The sequence below is a fragment of the Antechinus flavipes genome, chromosome 5 (genome assembly GCF_016432865.1).
Source record: "Antechinus flavipes isolate AdamAnt ecotype Samford, QLD, Australia chromosome 5, AdamAnt_v2, whole genome shotgun sequence".
NCBI lineage: Eukaryota > Metazoa > Chordata > Mammalia > Dasyuromorphia > Dasyuridae > Antechinus > Antechinus flavipes.
The window spans coordinates 258,385,986-258,403,556 of NC_067402.1; the positions used below are offsets into that span (position 1 = coordinate 258,385,986).

At 37.5% G+C, this 17,571-nt stretch overlaps 1 protein-coding gene across 1 annotated transcript in view; it reads left to right on the top strand.

Annotated features, from left to right (window-relative positions):
* The window catches only part of LOC127538741 (thioredoxin domain-containing protein 2-like), a 51,619-nt gene extending 34,625 nt beyond the window's left edge, over window positions 1-16,994 (top strand). The window contains exons 9-13 of the mRNA XM_051962487.1: window positions 2,930-3,077; window positions 3,635-3,678; window positions 6,959-7,106; window positions 16,837-16,880; window positions 16,971-16,994. Of these exons, the coding sequence (XP_051818447.1) occupies window positions 2,930-3,077; window positions 3,635-3,678; window positions 6,959-7,106; window positions 16,837-16,880; window positions 16,971-16,994 (408 nt within the window). The remainder of the gene's footprint in view (window positions 1-2,929; window positions 3,078-3,634; window positions 3,679-6,958; window positions 7,107-16,836; window positions 16,881-16,970) is intronic.
* Window positions 16,995-17,571: the final 577 nt, after the last annotated feature.

Consider the following 17,571-nt stretch of genomic DNA (forward strand, 5'->3'; position numbering starts at 1 on the left):
CTCATTCAATGACCAAGGTTGATAACATTTTATGCTCATCTAAGCATGAGGATATATTCCAGAAAAGTAAGAGACTTTGGACAAATAGAAGCCTACTTCCCTACTCCGTGATCAGCTTACCTACCAATTAGAGGGTAGGACAAAGGCACTTATATAAGCTGATGTGGTGGCCAATTCTAAGTAAATTTCTGCCTAGCTTCTATACACAGACTGAGGACCATACAAAGGGCAATGTCAGAGTAATTTGTATTGCATGAAGAAAGACTTAATGAAAGAGGTAATAAGTAGGGTGTAGTGCTAGGAAGAGGTTTGGGTTGGCAGAGAGGAAGCAGGAAAAAGTGGAGGGAGAAAGAGGATGGTAAAGATGCTTGCAAACAATGTAAAACTTGCAGTTCAGTTGTCACAGAGGGGACTAATAAAAGTCAGAAGTATCGTCTGTAAAAAAAGACTGTCTCTGTATGCCTTGAATCATAGCTTTAGGATTTGGGATTAGATTTGTCTCAAGTAGCCTGTCATTTCTTAGACACTGTAATAATGTATTGAAAAATATTTCAGGAAAGTTTTATTTTGCGTGATCATTGTCAAAGATTACCTGGAACAAAGGTAGATTATAGGTAAAAATATATTTTTGCAAAAGAAATTTCCTTTGTATTTATCACAAATTTTAAGCTCACCTCTCCTTGTTCTTCACATAGCCATCAATTCCTTTTTTTAATTCAAACTTTTTATTTTCTAAACATGTATGTGGATAATTTCTCATCTTTAGCCCTTGAAGTACTTTGTATTCCAGTTTTCTCTCCCTCCTTCCAACACTCTCCCCTGCATAGCAAGTAGTCCAAAGTATGTTAAACTTGGTAGAAATACACGTTAAATACAATTATTGTATTGCTTGAGACAAATCAAATCAACCTAGTGACAACAACCAAAAAAGGAGGGGGCAGCTAGTGGTTGCACTGGATAGAGTAGCAGCCCAGAAGTCAGGAGGACCTGAGTTTAGAAGTGGCCTCAGATATTTAAAACTTCCTAGGTGTGTGGTCCTGGGAAAATCACTTAACCCCAATTGCCTTAGGAAAAGAGAGAGAGAGAGAGAGAGAGAGAGAGAGAGATTGTTATGTTGAGAACCACATTTCGATTCCACAGTGGAGAGCATTCTCTTCATCATTGAACAAGTGGAACTGGTTGTTCTTATCTCATTGTTGAAGAGAGCCATAGGCATCACAATTGATCATCACATAATCTTCTGCCTGCCATATATAGTGAGCTGCTGGTTCTGCTCATTTCCCTTAGAATCAGTCCATGTGTCTCCAACCCTCTCTGCAATCATCCTTTTGATCGTTTCTTATTGAACAATAATATTCCATAACAATCATATACCATTATTTATTCAGCCATTCTCCAATTAATGGGCAATCATTCAGTTTCCATTTTCTTGCCTCTCCAAAAAGAGCTGCCACAAACGTGTTGCCCATGTGGATCCCTTTCCCTCCCTCAAAATCTCTTTGGCCTACAAGCCCACTAGAACCACTGCTAGATCAAAGGGAGTGCAGGTTTTTGAACATAGTTCCAAATTGCTCTCCAGAATGGTTGGATCTGTTCACAGTTCCACACACAATGTATTAGGGAGGGACTCATTCTTTCAGGCATTATCAACATATGAGAGAGGAATTTAAACAAGAACTTGAATAATCATTTTGTTGTCTTTCTCTGTACCATTTTATCTTTTTTAAAAAATACATTTAGTTTCCAAAACTTTAATTTCTGTTACATGGAATAAAGGTAATTAATAGACACTGCATTGTGAACTCTTATAGAACTGGGATAAAACCAGTAATCTCAGATTCCAGAGTATGATCTCTTACTTCTCCATTACATTTTTACGACACTAATATTTCAGTAACTCAATACATATACACATTTATAAAATCTCTTTTGTTATATGGCATTCAGAAACAAAGAAAACTAAATTCTAGCCACCTTGTATTTTCTAATTTAATTAGGGATGTAAGACATCCACAAAATAATTCATTTTCACGTAGCTCTTAAAATAAGTGAGTCAAAAAAACTGTCAATGTTTTAATCCAGTTGAAACAAATGGAATTTTAGTTAATTTTTTTTTCCATTTCATGTATTTCTATTTCAGTGAAACATTTTCCGAATGACTCCTTATATTTTCTTCGTGAAATACCTTTCCTTATATTATTCGGGGTGTTTGGAATATCATCCTGGGTGTCTTCGTTTTCTTCTGAAATTCTGGCTGAATTTCAGAAATCACCCAACAGTGCAAAGTCCATAAAGCTTTCCTTGGTCCTTCTAAACATTCGTTTCTTTTTGTAATTCTCTAATACATCTCCCGGATTCTATGTTCTTCCATACTTGTATCTTCATAAACAGTGAAAAAGTAGCTACTATGTACCAGGCAGTGTTCAAGGCATAGAAAGATTAAGAACAAAAGACATAAACAATATATAACCTAAAAGGAAACCAATGACTTGGGGGTTGGAGAAATCTGCCTGGAGGTGCAGCACGGTGGAAAATTCAGAGACGTCTCAAAGAGTATAGCAAAGGGAGAAATGAGATGTCTGTGCTGAGTCCCCTCCTTTGAAATCCATGGCTCTTCTGTCCAGTCAGGCAATATCTTCCCTTCCAGGTTATTATCATTTCAGGATAAGAACTGTGTATCATTCCTAATATTTGAACATATTGAAGTAATAGTAAAATATTTATTAGCATAGGGGAGGGATAAATTCATACTTATGCAGATACCTAAAACAGGTGATTGAAAACATCTAATTCATTTCATGATTTGATTGTTGTGTCCACCATCTTCTGTCAAGTGCAGTAAAACAGCTAGGTTCACAGTATTTGTGCTAGCCAGATATTGAAGAAAAATTTTGGAGCTCATTGTACCTTTCATTCTCATTAATTACAGGAATATATATCGGACCCAGAGGTGGACAAAAAACACATTGTCATCTACCCCGACTCTGGTACCAAGATACAAAAAAGTCCAGAAGATGCAAATATTCCCAAAGGGGTAGAAGCTCCTGGGACGTCAGCCAAAGGTGCTGTAAGAAAAAGTGAGTTATTGTGTTGACAGAGCTCCTGATTTCATCAATTTAGAACATCCACAAGGAAAAAATTTCCCGTGATGCCCATTGGCTACTGTTCTATTGCATAGAGTCTTCCAGAGTAGCCCGGTGCCTAAGAAGTTCACTGTCTTGCTTATAATCACACAACCACAATATCAGCAGTGGACATGGAAGCCAGGGCTACCTCAGTTCAAACTGGCCTTCTATGCACTATACAGTGCTCTACCTCAAGTTGTAGAACGTACTGCAAAGCATTCTTTCCAGAATGCCATGATAATTTTTGAAATAAAATATTTTGTATTCTCACACAAAATTACCCTTGAGCCCCTAGCTTCTGTATTTTAAAAGACCTTGCCTTGTCCATAATCCATAAGTGCAAATGTTACTCTCTACTCTTAATTTTGTCTGCTGTCATTTTAGTTTAAATTTTCCTAAAGCCATTCTGAGAGGACATATTTGAACCGTTTTCATCTTCTGAGTAGCATATTTTCCAGTTATTTCTGTGGTTATTTATCTATATTTTCTTACCCTCCTATCAACATTAGGACTGGACAAAGAAGACGACAGCGACTCACCCTGGGATTCGGAGGTATTAATTCATTTTGAAACTTCAATCTTGGTTGCTGTTTTTAAAATTACATTTAAGTTTACTTATTTCCTAATCAGTGCATTTTCTCAGGTGGAATTAGAAGGGGACTTCTAGAGCTAGAGGGGTTTCAGAAATAATCTAGTACAACGGTCCTTTTAACATGTGGGGAAGACGCTGCCCAGACAAGTCAGCTTATGGTCTCACTTGTAGTTTAGTGAAGAGCCAAGAAGACAATTGAATGGTCCTAACTTTCAGGACCTCGTGGTTTACACTTGTACTCCTTAACCCCGTAGCAATTTCAGTGGGCCTCTCATTCTCTCATTCAATGACCAAGGTTGATAACATTTTATGCTCATCTAAGCATGAGGATATATTCCAGAAAAGTAAGAGACTTTGGACAAATAGAAGCCTACTTCCCTACTCCGTGATCAGCTTACCTACCAATTAGAGGGTAGGACAAAGGCAGTTATATAAGCTGATGTGGTGGCCAATTCTAAGTAAATTTCTGCCTAGCTTCTATACACAGACTGAGGACCATACAAAGGGCAATGTCAGAGTAATTTGTATTGCATGAAGAAAGACTTAATGAAAGAGGTAATAAGTAGGGTGTAGTGCTAGGAAGAGGTTTGGGTTGGCAGAGAGGAAGCAGGAAAAAGTGGAGGGAGAAAGAGGATGGTAAAGATGCTTGCAAACAATGTAAAACTTGCAGTTCAGTTGTCACAGAGGGGACTAATAAAAGTCAGAAGTATCGTCTGTAAAAAAAGACTGTCTCTGTATGCCTTGAATCATAGCTTTAGGATTTGGGATTAGATTTGTCTCAAGTAGCCTGTCATTTCTTAGACACTGTAATAATGTATTGAAAAATATTTCAGGAAAGTTTTATTTTGCGTGATCATTGTCAAAGATTACCTGGAACAAAGGTAGATTATAGGTAAAAATATATTTTTGCAAAAGAAATTTCCTTTGTATTTATCACAAATTTTAAGCTCACCTCTCCTTGTTCTTCACATAGCCATCAATTCCTTTTTTTAATTCAAACTTTTTATTTTCTAAACATGTATGTGGATAATTTCTCATCTTTAGCCCTTGAAGTACTTTGTATTCCAGTTTTCTCTCCCTCCTTCCAACACTCTCCCCTGCATAGCAAGTAGTCCAAAGTATGTTAAACTTGGTAGAAATACACGTTAAATACAATTATTGTATTGCACGAGACAAATCAAATCAACCTAGTAACAACAACCAAAAAAGGAGGGGGCAGCTAGTGGTTGCACTGGATAGAGTAGCAGCCCAGAAGTCAGGAGGACCTGAGTTTAGAAGTGGCCTCAGATATTGAACACTTCCTAGGTGTGTGGTCCTGGGAAAATCACTTAACCCCCATTGCCTTAGGAAAAGAGAGAGAGAGAGAGAGAGAGAGAGAGAGAGAGAGAGAGAGAGAGAGAGAGAGAGAGAGAGAGAGATTGTTATGTTGAGAACCACATTTCGACTCCACAGTGGAGAGCATTCTCTTCATCAATGACCAAGTGGAACTGGTTGTTCTTATCTCTTTGTTGAAGAGAGCCATAGGCATCAGAATTGATCATCACATAATCTTCTGCCTGCCATATATAGTGAGCTGCTGGTTCTGCTCATTTCCCTTAGAATCAGTCCATGTGTCTCCAAGCCGCTCTGCAATCATCCTGTTGATCGTTTGCTATTGAACAATAATATTCCATAACAATCATATGCCATTATTTATTCAGCCATTCTCCAATTAATGGGCAACCATTCAGTTTCCATTTTCTTGCCTCTCCAAAAAGAGCTGCCACAAACGTGTTGCCCATGTGGATCCCTTTCCCTCCCTCAAAATCTCTTTGGCCTACAAGCCCACTAGAACCACTGCTAGATCAAAGGGAGTGCAGGTTTTTGAACATAGTTCCAAATTGCTCTCCAGAATGGTTGGATCTGTTCACAGTTCCACACACAATGTATTAGGTAGGGACTCATTCTTTCAGGCATTATGAACATATGAGAGAGGAATTTAAACAAGAACTTGAATAATCATTTTAGTGTCTTTCTCTGTACCATTTTATCTTTTTTAAAAAATACATTTAGTTTCCAAAACTTTAATTTCTGTTACATGGAATAAAGGTAATTAATAGACACTGCATTGTGAACTCTTATAGAACTGGGATAAAACCAGTAATCTCAGATTCCAGAGTATGATCTCTTACTTCTCCATTACATTTTTACGACACTAATATTTCAGTAACTCAATACATATACACATTTATAAAATCTCTTTTGTTACATGGCATTCAGAAACAAAGAAAACTAAATTCTAGCCACCTTGTATTTTCTAATTTAATTAGGGATGTAAGACATCCACAAAATAATTCATTTTCACGTAGCTCTTAAAATAAGTGAGTCAAAAAAACTGTCAATGTTTTAATCCAGTTGAAGCAAATGGAATTTTAGTTAATTTTTTTTTCCATTTCATGCATTTCTATTTCAGTGAAACATTTTCCGAATGACTCCTTATATTTTCTTCGTGAAATACCTTTCCTTATATTATTCGGGGTGTTTGGAATCTCATCCTGGGTGTCTTCGTTTTCTTCTGAAATTCTGGCTGAATTTCAGAAATCACCCAACAGTGCAAAGTCCATAAAGCTTTCCTTGGTCCTTCTAAACATTCGTTTCTTTTTGTAATTCTCTAATACATCTCCCGGATTCTATGTTCTTCCATACTTGTAGCTTCATAAACAGTGAAAAAGTAGCTACTATGTACCAGGCAGTGTTCAAGGCATAGAAAGATTAAGAACAAAAGACATAAACAATATATAGCCTAAAAGGAAACCAATGACTTGGGGGTTGGAGAAATCTGCCTGGAGGTGCAGCACGGTGGAAAATTCAGAGACGTCTCAAAGAGTATAGCAAAGGGAGAAATGAGATGTCTGTGCTGAGTCCCCTCCTTTGAAATCCATGGCTCTTCTGTCCAGTCAGGCAATATCTTCCCTTCCAGGTTATTATCATTTCAGGATAAGAACTGTGTATCATTCCTAATATTTGAACATATTGAAGTAATAGTAAAATATTTATTAGCATAGGGGAGGGATAAATTCATACTTATGCAGATACCTAAAACAGGTGATTGAAAACATCTAATTCATTTCATGATTTGATTGTTGTGTCCACCATCTTCTGTCAAGTGCAGTATAACAGCTAGGTTCACAGTATTTGTGCTAGCCAGATATTGAAGAAAAATTTTGGAGCTCATTGTACCTTTCATTCTCATTAATTACAGGAATATATATCGGACCCAGAGGTGGACAAAAAACACATTGTCATCTACCCCGACTCTGGTACCAAGATACAAAAAAGTCCAGAAGATGCAAATATTCCCAAAGGGGTAGAAGCTCCTGGGACGTCAGCCAAAGGTGCTGTAAGAAAAAGTGAGTTATTGTGTTGACAGAGCTCCTGATTTCATCAATTTAGAACATCCACAAGGAAAAAATTTCCCATGATGCCCATTGGCTACTGTTCTATTGCATAGAGTCTTCCAGAGTAGCCCGGTGCCTAAGAAGTTCACTGTCTTGCTTATAATCACACAACCACAATGTCAGCAGTGGACATGGAAGCCAGGGCTACCTCAGTTCAAACTGGCCTTCTATGCACTATACAGTGCTCTACCTCAAGTTGTAGAACGTACTGCAAAGCATTCTTTCCAGAATGCCATGATAATTTTTGAAATAAAATATTTTGTATTCTCACACAAAATTACCCTTGAGCCCCTAGCTTCTGTATTTTAAAAGACCTTGCCTTGTCCATAATCCATAAGTGCAAATGTTACTCTCTACTCTAATTTTGTCTGCTGTCATTTTAGTTTAAATTTTCCTAAAGCCATTCTGAGAGGACACATTTGAACTGTTTTCATCTTCTGAGTAGCATATTTTCCAGTTATTTCTGTGGTTATTTATCTCTATTTTCTTACCCTTCTATCAACATTAGGACTGGTCAAAGAAGACGACAGCGACTCACCCTGGGATTCGGAGGTATTAATTCATTTTGAAACTTCAATCTTGGTTGCTGTTTTTAAAATTACATTTAAGTTTACTTATTTACTAATCAGTGCATTTTCTCAGGTGGAATTAGAAGGGGACTTCTAGAGCTAGAGGGGTTTCAGAAATAATCTAGTACAACGGTCCTTTTAACATGTGGGGAAGACGCTGCCCAGACAAGTCAGCTTATGGTCTCACTTGCAGTTTAGTGAAGAGCCAAGAAGACAATTGAATGGTCCTAACTTTCAGGACCTCGTGGTTTACACTTGTACTCCTTAACCCCTTAGCAATTTCAGTGGGCCTCTCATTCTCTCATTCAATGACCAAGGTTGATAACATTTTATGCTCATCTAAGCATGAGGATATATTCCAGAAAAGTAAGAGACTTTGGACAAATAGAAGCCTACTTCCCTACTCCGTGATCAGCTTACCTACCAATTAGAGGGTAGGACAAAGGCACTTATATAAGCTGATGTGGTGGCCAATTCTAAGTAAATTTCTGCCTAGCTTCTATACACAGACTGAGGACCATACAAAGGGCAATGTCAGAGTAATTTGTATTGCATAGAGTCTTCCAGAGTAGGCCGGTGCCTAAGAAGTTCACTGTCTTGCTTATAATCACACAACCACAATGTCAGCAGTGGACATGGAAGCCAGGGCTACCTCAGTTCAAACTGGCCTTCTATGCACTATACAGTGCTCTACCTCAAGTTGTAGAACGTACTGCAAAGCATTCTTTCCAAGAATGCCATGATAAACTTTTAAATGTTGAGTTTATTTTTGACATAAAATATTTTGTATTCTCACACACAATTACCCTTGAGCCCCTAGCTTCTGTATTTTAAAAGACCTTGCCTTGTCCATAATCCATAAGTGCAAATGTTACTCTCTACTCTAATTTTGTCTGCTGTCATTTTAGTTTAAATTTTCCTAAAGCCATTCTGAGAGGACACATTTGAACTGTTTTCATCTTCTGAGTAGCATATTTTCCAGTTATTTCTGTGGTTATTTATCTCTATTTTCTTACCCTTCTATCAACATTAGGACTGGTCAAAGAAGACGACAGCGACTCACCCTGGGATTCGGAGGTATTAATTCATTTTGAAACTTCAATCTTGGTTGCTGTTTTTAAAATTACATTTAAGTTTACTTATTTCCTAATCAGTGCATTTTCTCAGGTGGAATTAGAAGGGGACTTCTAGAGCTAGAGGGGTTTCAGAAATAATCTAGTACAAAGGTCCTTTTAACATGTGGGGAAGACGCTGCCCAGACAAGTCAGCTTATGGTCTCACTTGTAGTTTAGTGAAGAGCCAAGAAGACAATTGAATGGTCCTAACTTTCAGGACCTCGTGGTTTACACTTGTACTCCTTAACCCCTTAGCAATTTCAGTGGGCCTCTCATTCTCTCATTCAATGACCAAGGTTGATAACATTTTATGCTCATCTAAGCATGAGGATATATTCCAGAAAAGTAAGAGACTTTGGACAAATAGAAGCCTACTTCCCTACTCCGTGATCAGCTTACCTACCAATTAGAGGGTAGGACAAAGGCACTTATATAAGCTGATGTGGTGGCCAATTCTAAGTAAATTTCTGCCTAGCTTCTATACACAGACTGAGGACCATACAAAGGGCAATGTCAGAGTAATTTGTATTGCATGAAGAAAGACTTAATGAAAGAGGTAATAAGTAGGGTGTAGTGCTAGGATGAGGTTTGGCTTGACAGAGAGGAAGCAGGAAAAAGTGGAGGGAGAAAGAGGATGGTAAAGATGCTTACAAACAATATAAAACTTGCAGTTCAATTGTCACAGAGGGGACTAATAAAAGTCAGAAGTATCATCTGTAAAAAAAGACTGTCTCTGTATGCCTTGAATCATAGCTTTAGGATTTGGGATTTGATTTGTCTCAAGTAGCCTGTCATTTCTTAGACAGTGTAATAATGTATTGAAAAATATTTCAAGAAAGTTTTATTTTGCGTGATCATTGTCAAAGATTACCTGGAACAAAGGTAGATTATAGGTAAAAATATATTTTTGCAAAAGAAATTTCCTTTGTATTTATCACAAATTTTAAGCTCACCTCTCCTTGTTCTTCACATAGACATCAATTCCTTTTTTTAATTCAAACTTTTTATTTTCTAAACATATATGTGGATAATTTCTCATCTTTAGCCCTTGAAGTACTTTGTATTCCAGTTTTCTCTCCCTCCTTCCAACACTCTCCCCTGCATAGCAAGTAGTCCAAAGTATGTTAAACTTGGTAGAAATACACGTTAAATACAATTATTGTATTGCACGAGACAAATCAAATCAACCTAGTAACAACAACCAAAAAAGGAGGGGGCAGCTAGTGGTTGCACTGGATAGAGTAGCAGCCCAGAAGTCAGGAGGACCTGAGTTTAGAAGTGGCCTCAGATATTTAAAACTTCCTAGGTGTGTGGTCCTGGGAAAATCACTTAACCCCAATTGCCTTAGGAAAAGAGAGAGAGAGAGAGAGAGAGAGAGAGAGAGAGAGAGAGAGAGAGAGAGAGAGATTGTTATGTTGAGAACCACATTTCGACTCCACAGTGGAGAGCATTCTCTTCATCATTGAACAAGTGGAACTGGTTGTTCTTATCTCTTTGTTGAAGAGAGCCATAGGCATCAGAATTGATCATCACATAATCTTCTGCCTGCCATATATAGTGAGCTGCTGGTTCTGCTCATTTCCCTTAGAATCAGTCCATGTGTCTCCAACCCTCTCTGCAATCATCCTTTTGATCGTTTCTTATTGAACAATAATATTCCATAACAATCATATACCATTATTTATTCAGCCATTCTCCAATTAATGGGCAACCATTCAGTTTCCATTTTCTTGCCTCTCCAAAAAGAGCTGCCACAAACGTGTTGCCCATGTGGATCCCTTTCCCTCCCTCAAAATCTCTTTGGCCTACAAGCCCACTAGAACCACTGCTAGATCAAAGGGAGTGCAGGTTTTTGAACATAGTTCCAAATTGCTCTCCAGAATGGTTGGATCTGTTCACAGTTCCACACACAATGTATTAGGTAGGGACTCATTCTTTCAGGCATTATGAACATATGAGAGAGGAATTTAAACAAGAACTTGAATAATCATTTTAGTGTCTTTCTCTGTACCATTTTATCTTTTTTAAAAAATACATTTAGTTTCCAAAACTTTAATTTCTGTTACATGGAATAAAGGTAATTAATAGACACTGCATTGTGAACTCTTATAGAACTGGGATAAAACCAGTAATCTCAGATTCCAGAGTATGATCTCTTACTTCTCCATTACATTTTTACGACACTAATATTTCAGTAACTCAATACATATACACATTTATAAAATCTCTTTTGTTACATGGCATTCAGAAACAAAGAAAACTAAATTCTAGCCACCTTGTATTTTCTAATTTAATTAGGGATGTAAGACATCCACAAAATAATTCATTTTCACGTAGCTCTTAAAATAAGTGAGTCAAAAAAACTGTCAATGTTTTAATCCAGTTGAAGCAAATGGAATTTTAGTTAATTTTTTTTTCCATTTCATGCATTTCTATTTCAGTGAAACATTTTCCGAATGACTCCTTATATTTTCTTCGTGAAATACCTTTCCTTATATTATTCGGGGTGTTTGGAATATCATCCTGGGTGTCTTCGTTTTCTTCTGAAATTCTGGCTGAATTTCAGAAATCACCCAACAGTGCAAAGTCCATAAAGCTTTCCTTGGTCCTTCTAAACATTCGTTTCTTTTTGTAATTCTCTAATACATCTCCCGGATTCTATGTTCTTCCATACTTGTAGCTTCATAAACAGTGAAAAAGTAGCTACTATGTACCAGGCAGTGTTCAAGGCATAGAAAGATTAAGAACAAAAGACATAAACAATATATAACCTAAAAGGAAACCAATGACTTGGGGGTTGGAGAAATCTGCCTGGAGGTGCAGCACGGTGGAAAATTCAGAGACGTCTCAAAGAGTATAGCAAAGGGAGAAATGAGATGTCTGTGCTGAGTCCCCTCCTTTGAAATCCATGGCTCTTCTGTCCAGTCAGGCAATATCTTCCCTTCCAGGTTATTATCATTTCAGGATAAGAACTGTGTATCATTCCTAATATTTGAACATATTGAAGTAATAGTAAAATATTTATTAGCATAGGGGAGGGATAAATTCATACTTATGCAGATACCTAAAACAGGTGATTGAAAACATCTAATTCATTTCATGATTTGATTGTTGTGTCCACCATCTTCTGTCAAGTGCAGTATAACAGCTAGGTTCACAGTATTTGTGCTAGCCAGATATTGAAGAAAAATTTTGGAGCTCATTGTACCTTTCATTCTCATTAATTACAGGAATATATATCGGACCCAGAGGTGGACAAAAAACACATTGTCATCTACCCCGACTATGGTACCAAGATACAAAAAAGTCCAGAAGATGCAAATATTCCCAAAGGGGTGGAAGCTCCTGGGACAACTGCCAAAGGTGCTGTAAGAAAAAGTGAGTTATTGTGTTGACAGAGCTCCTGATTTCATCAATTTAGAACATCCACAAGGAAAAAATTTCCCGTGATGCCCATTGGCTACTGTTCTATTGCATAGAGTCTTCCAGAGTAGCCCGGTGCCTAAGAAGTTCACTGTCTTGCTTATAATCACACAACCACAATGTCAGCAGTGGACATGGAAGCCAGGGCTACCTCAGTTCAAACTGGCCTTCTATGCACTATACAGTGCTCTACCTCAAGTTGTAGAACGTACTGCAAAGCATTCTTTCCAAGAATGCCATGATAAACTTTTAAATGTTGAGTTTATTTTTGACATAAAATATTTTGTATTCTCACACACAATTACCCTTGAGCCCCTAGCTTCTGTATTTTAAAAGACCTTGCCTTGTCCATAATCCATAAGTGCAAATGTTACTCTCTACTCTAATTTTGTCTGCTGTCATTTTAGTTTAAATTTTCCTAAAGCCATTCTGAGAGGACACATTTGAACTGTTTTCATCTTCTGAGTAGCATATTTTCCAGTTATTTCTGTGGTTATTTATCTCTATTTTCTTACCCTTCTATCAACATTAGGACTGGTCAAAGAAGACGACAGCGACTCACCCTGGGATTCGGAGGTATTAATTCATTTTGAAACTTCAATCTTGGTTGCTGTTTTTAAAATTACATTTAAGTTTACTTATTTCCTAATCAGTGCATTTTCTCAGGTGGAATTAGAAGGGGACTTCTAGAGCTAGAGGGGTTTCAGAAATAATCTAGTACAAAGGTCCTTTTAACATGTGGGGAAGACGCTGCCCAGACAAGTCAGCTTATGGTCTCACTTGTAGTTTAGTGAAGAGCCAAGAAGACAATTGAATGGTCCTAACTTTCAGGACCTCGTGGTTTACACTTGTACTCCTTAACCCCTTAGCAATTTCAGTGGGCCTCTCATTCTCTCATTCAATGACCAAGGTTGATAACATTTTATGCTCATCTAAGCATGAGGATATATTCCAGAAAAGTAAGAGACTTTGGACAAATAGAAGCCTACTTCCCTACTCCGTGATCAGCTTACCTACCAATTAGAGGGTAGGACAAAGGCACTTATATAAGCTGATGTGGTGGCCAATTCTAAGTAAATTTCTGCCTAGCTTCTATACACAGACTGAGGACCATACAAAGGGCAATGTCAGAGTAATTTGTATTGCATGAAGAAAGACTTAATGAAAGAGGTAATAAGTAGGGTGTAGTGCTAGGATGAGGTTTGGCTTGGCAGAGAGGAAGCAGGAAAAAGTGGAGGGAGAAAGAGGATGGTAAAGATGCTTGCAAACAATGTAAAACTTGCAGTTCAGTTGTCACAGAGGGGACTAATAAAAGTCAGAAGTATCATCTGTAAAAAAAGACTGTCTCTGTATGCCTTGAATCATAGCTTTAGGATTTGGGATTAGATTTGTCTCAAGTAGCCTGTCATTTCTTAGACAGTGTAATAATGTATTGAAAAATATTTCAGGAAAGTTTTATTTTGCGTGATCATTGTCAAAGATTACCTGGAACAAAGGTAGATTATAGGTAAAAATATATTTTTGCAAAAGAAATTTCCTTTGTATTTATCACAAATTTTAAGCTCACCTCTCCTTGTTCTTCACATAGACATCAATTCCTTTTTTTAATTCAAACTTTTTATTTTCTAAACATATATGTGGATAATTTCTCATCTTTAGCCCTTGAAGTACTTTGTATTCCAGTTTTCTCTCCCTCCTTCCAACACTCTCCCCTGCATAGCAAGTAGTCCAAAGTATGTTAAACTTGGTAGAAATACACGTTAAATACAATTATTGTATTGCTTGAGACAAATCAAATCAACCTAGTGACAACAACCAAAAAAGGAGGGGGCAGCTAGTGGTTGCACTGGATAGAGTAGCAGCCCAGAAGTCAGGAGGACCTGAGTTTAGAAGTGGCCTCAGATATTGAACACTTCCTAGGTGTGTGGTCCTGGGAAAATCACTTAACCCCAATTGCCTTAGGAAAAGAGAGAGAGAGAGAGAGAGAGAGAGAGAGAGAGAGAGAGAGAGAGAGAGAGAGAGAGAGATTGTTATGTTGAGAACCACATTTCGACTCCACAGTGGAGAGCATTCTCTTCATCATTGAACAAGTGGAACTGGTTGTTCTTATCTCTTTGTTGAAGAGAGCCATAGGCATCAGAATTGATCATCACATAATCTTCTGCCTGCCATATATAGTGAGCTGCTGGTTCTGCTCATTTCCCTTAGAATCAGTCCATGTGTCTCCAACCCTCTCTGCAATCATCCTTTTGATCGTTTGCTATTGAACAATAATATTCCATAACAATCATATACCATTATTTATTCAGCCATTCTCCAATTAATGGGCAACCATTCAGTTTCCATTTTCTTGCCTCTCCAAAAAGAGCTGCCACAAACGTGTTGCCCATGTGGATCCCTTTCCCTCCCTCAAAATCTCTTTGGCCTACAAGCCCACTAGAACCACTGCTAGATCAAAGGGAGTGCAGGTTTTTGAACATAGTTCCAAATTGCTCTCCAGAATGGTTGGATCTGTTCACAGTTCCACACACAATGTATTAGGTAGGGACTCATTCTTTCAGGCATTATGAACATATGAGAGAGGAATTTAAACAAGAACTTGAATAATCATTTTAGTGTCTTTCTCTGTACCATTTTATCTTTTTTAAAAAATACATTTAGTTTCCAAAACTTTAATTTCTGTTACATGGAATAAAGGTAATTAATAGACACTGCATTGTGAACTCTTATAGAACTGGGATAAAACCAGTAATCTCAGATTCCAGAGTATGATCTCTTACTTCTCCATTACATTTTTACGACACTAATATTTCAGTAACTCAATACATATACACATTTATAAAATCTCTTTTGTTACATGGCATTCAGAAACAAAGAAAACTAAATTCTAGCCACCTTGTATTTTCTAATTTAATTAGGGATGTAAGACATCCACAAAATAATTCATTTTCACGTAGCTCTTAAAATAAGTGAGTCAAAAAAACTGTCAATGTTTTAATCCAGTTGAAGCAAATGGAATTTTAGTTAATTTTTTTTTCCATTTCATGCATTTCTATTTCAGTGAAACATTTTCCGAATGACTCCTTATATTTTCTTCGTGAAATACCTTTCCTTATATTATTCGGGGTGTTTGGAATATCATCCTGGGTGTCTTCGTTTTCTTCTGAAATTCTGGCTGAATTTCAGAAATCACCCAACAGTGCAAAGTCCATAAAGCTTTCCTTGGTCCTTCTAAACATTCGTTTCTTTTTGTAATTCTCTAATACATCTCCCGGATTCTATGTTCTTCCATACTTGTAGCTTCATAAACAGTGAAAAAGTAGCTACTATGTACCAGGCAGTGTTCAAGGCATAGAAAGATTAAGAACAAAAGACATAAACAATATATAGCCTAAAAGGAAACCAATGACTTGGGGGTTGGAGAAATCTGCCTGGAGGTGCAGCACGGTGGAAAATTCAGAGACGTCTCAAAGAGTATAGCAAAGGGAGAAATGAGATGTCTGTGCTGAGTCCCCTCCTTTGAAATCCATGGCTCTTCTGTCCAGTCAGGCAATATCTTCCCTTCCAGGTTATTATCATTTCAGGATAAGAACTGTGTATCATTCCTAATATTTGAACATATTGAAGTAATAGTAAAATATTTATTAGCATAGGGGAGGGATAAATTCATACTTATGCAGATACCTAAAACAGGTGATTGAAAACATCTAATTCATTTCATGATTTGATTGTTGTGTCCACCATCTTCTGTCAAGTGCAGTATAACAGCTAGGTTCACAGTATTTGTGCTAGCCAGATATTGAAGAAAAATTTTGGAGCTCATTGTACCTTTCATTCTCATTAATTACAGGAATATATATCGGACCCAGAGGTGGACAAAAAACACATTGTCATCTACCCCGACTATGGTACCAAGATACAAAAAAGTCCAGAAGATGCAAATATTCCCAAAGGGGTAGAAGCTCCTGGGACATCAGCCAAAGGTGCTGTAAGAAAAAGTGAGTTATTGTGTTGACAGAGCTCCTGATTTCATCAATTTAGAACATCCACAAGGAAAAAATTTCCCGTGATGCCCATTGGCTACTGTTCTATTGCATAGAGTCTTCCAGAGTAGCCCGGTGCCTAAGAAGTTCACTGTCTTGCTTATAATCACACAACCACAATATCAGCAGTGGACATGGAAGCCAGGGCTACCTCAGTTCAAACTGGCCTTCTATGCACTATACAGTGCTCTACCTCAAGTTGTAGAACGTACTGCAAAGCATTCTTTCCAGAATGCCATGATAAACTTTTAAATGTTGAGTTTATTTTTGAAATAAAATATTTTGTATTCTCACACAAAATTACCCTTGAGCCCCTAGCTTCTGTATTTTAAAAGACCTTGCCTTGTCCATAATCCATAAGTGCAAATGTTACTCTCTACTCTTAATTTTGTCTGCTGTCATTTTAGTTTAAATTTTCCTAAAGCCATTCTGAGAGGACACATTTGAACTGTTTTCATCTTCTGAGTAGCATATTTTCCAGTTATTTCTGTGGTTATTTATCTATATTTTCTTACCCTCCTATCAACATTAGGACTGGACAAAGAAGACGACAGCGACTCACCCTGGGATTCGGAGGTATTAATTCATTTTGAAACTTCAATCTTGGTTGCTGTTTTTAAAATTACATTTAAGTTTACTTATTTCCTAATCAGTGCATTTTCTCAGGTGGAATTAGAAGGGGACTTCTAGAGCTAGAGGGGTTTCAGAAATAATCTAGTACAACGGTCCTTTTAACATGTGGGGAAGACGCTGCCCAGACAAGTCAGCTTATGGTCTCACTTGTAGTTTAGTGAAGAGCCAAGAAGACAATTGAATGGTCCTAACTTTCAGGACCTCGTGGTTTACACTTGTACTCCTTAACCCCGTAGCAATTTCAGTGGGCCTCTCATTCTCTCATTCAATGACCAAGGTTGATAACATTTTATGCTCATCTAAGCATGAGGATATATTCCAGAAAAGTAAGAGACTTTGGACAAATAGAAGCCTACTTCCCTACTCCGTGATCAGCTTCCCTACCAATTAGAGGGTAGGACAAAGGCAGTTATATAAGCTGATGTGGTGGCCAATTCTAAGTAAATTTCTGCCTAGCTTCTATACACAGACTGAGGACCATACAAAGGGCAATGTCAGAGTAATTTGTATTGCATGAAGAAAGACTTAATGAAAGAGGTAATAAGTAGGGTGTAGTGCTAGGATGAGGTTTGGGTTGGCAGAGAGGAAGCAGGAAAAAGTGGAGGGAGAAAGAGGATGGTAAAGATGCTTGCAA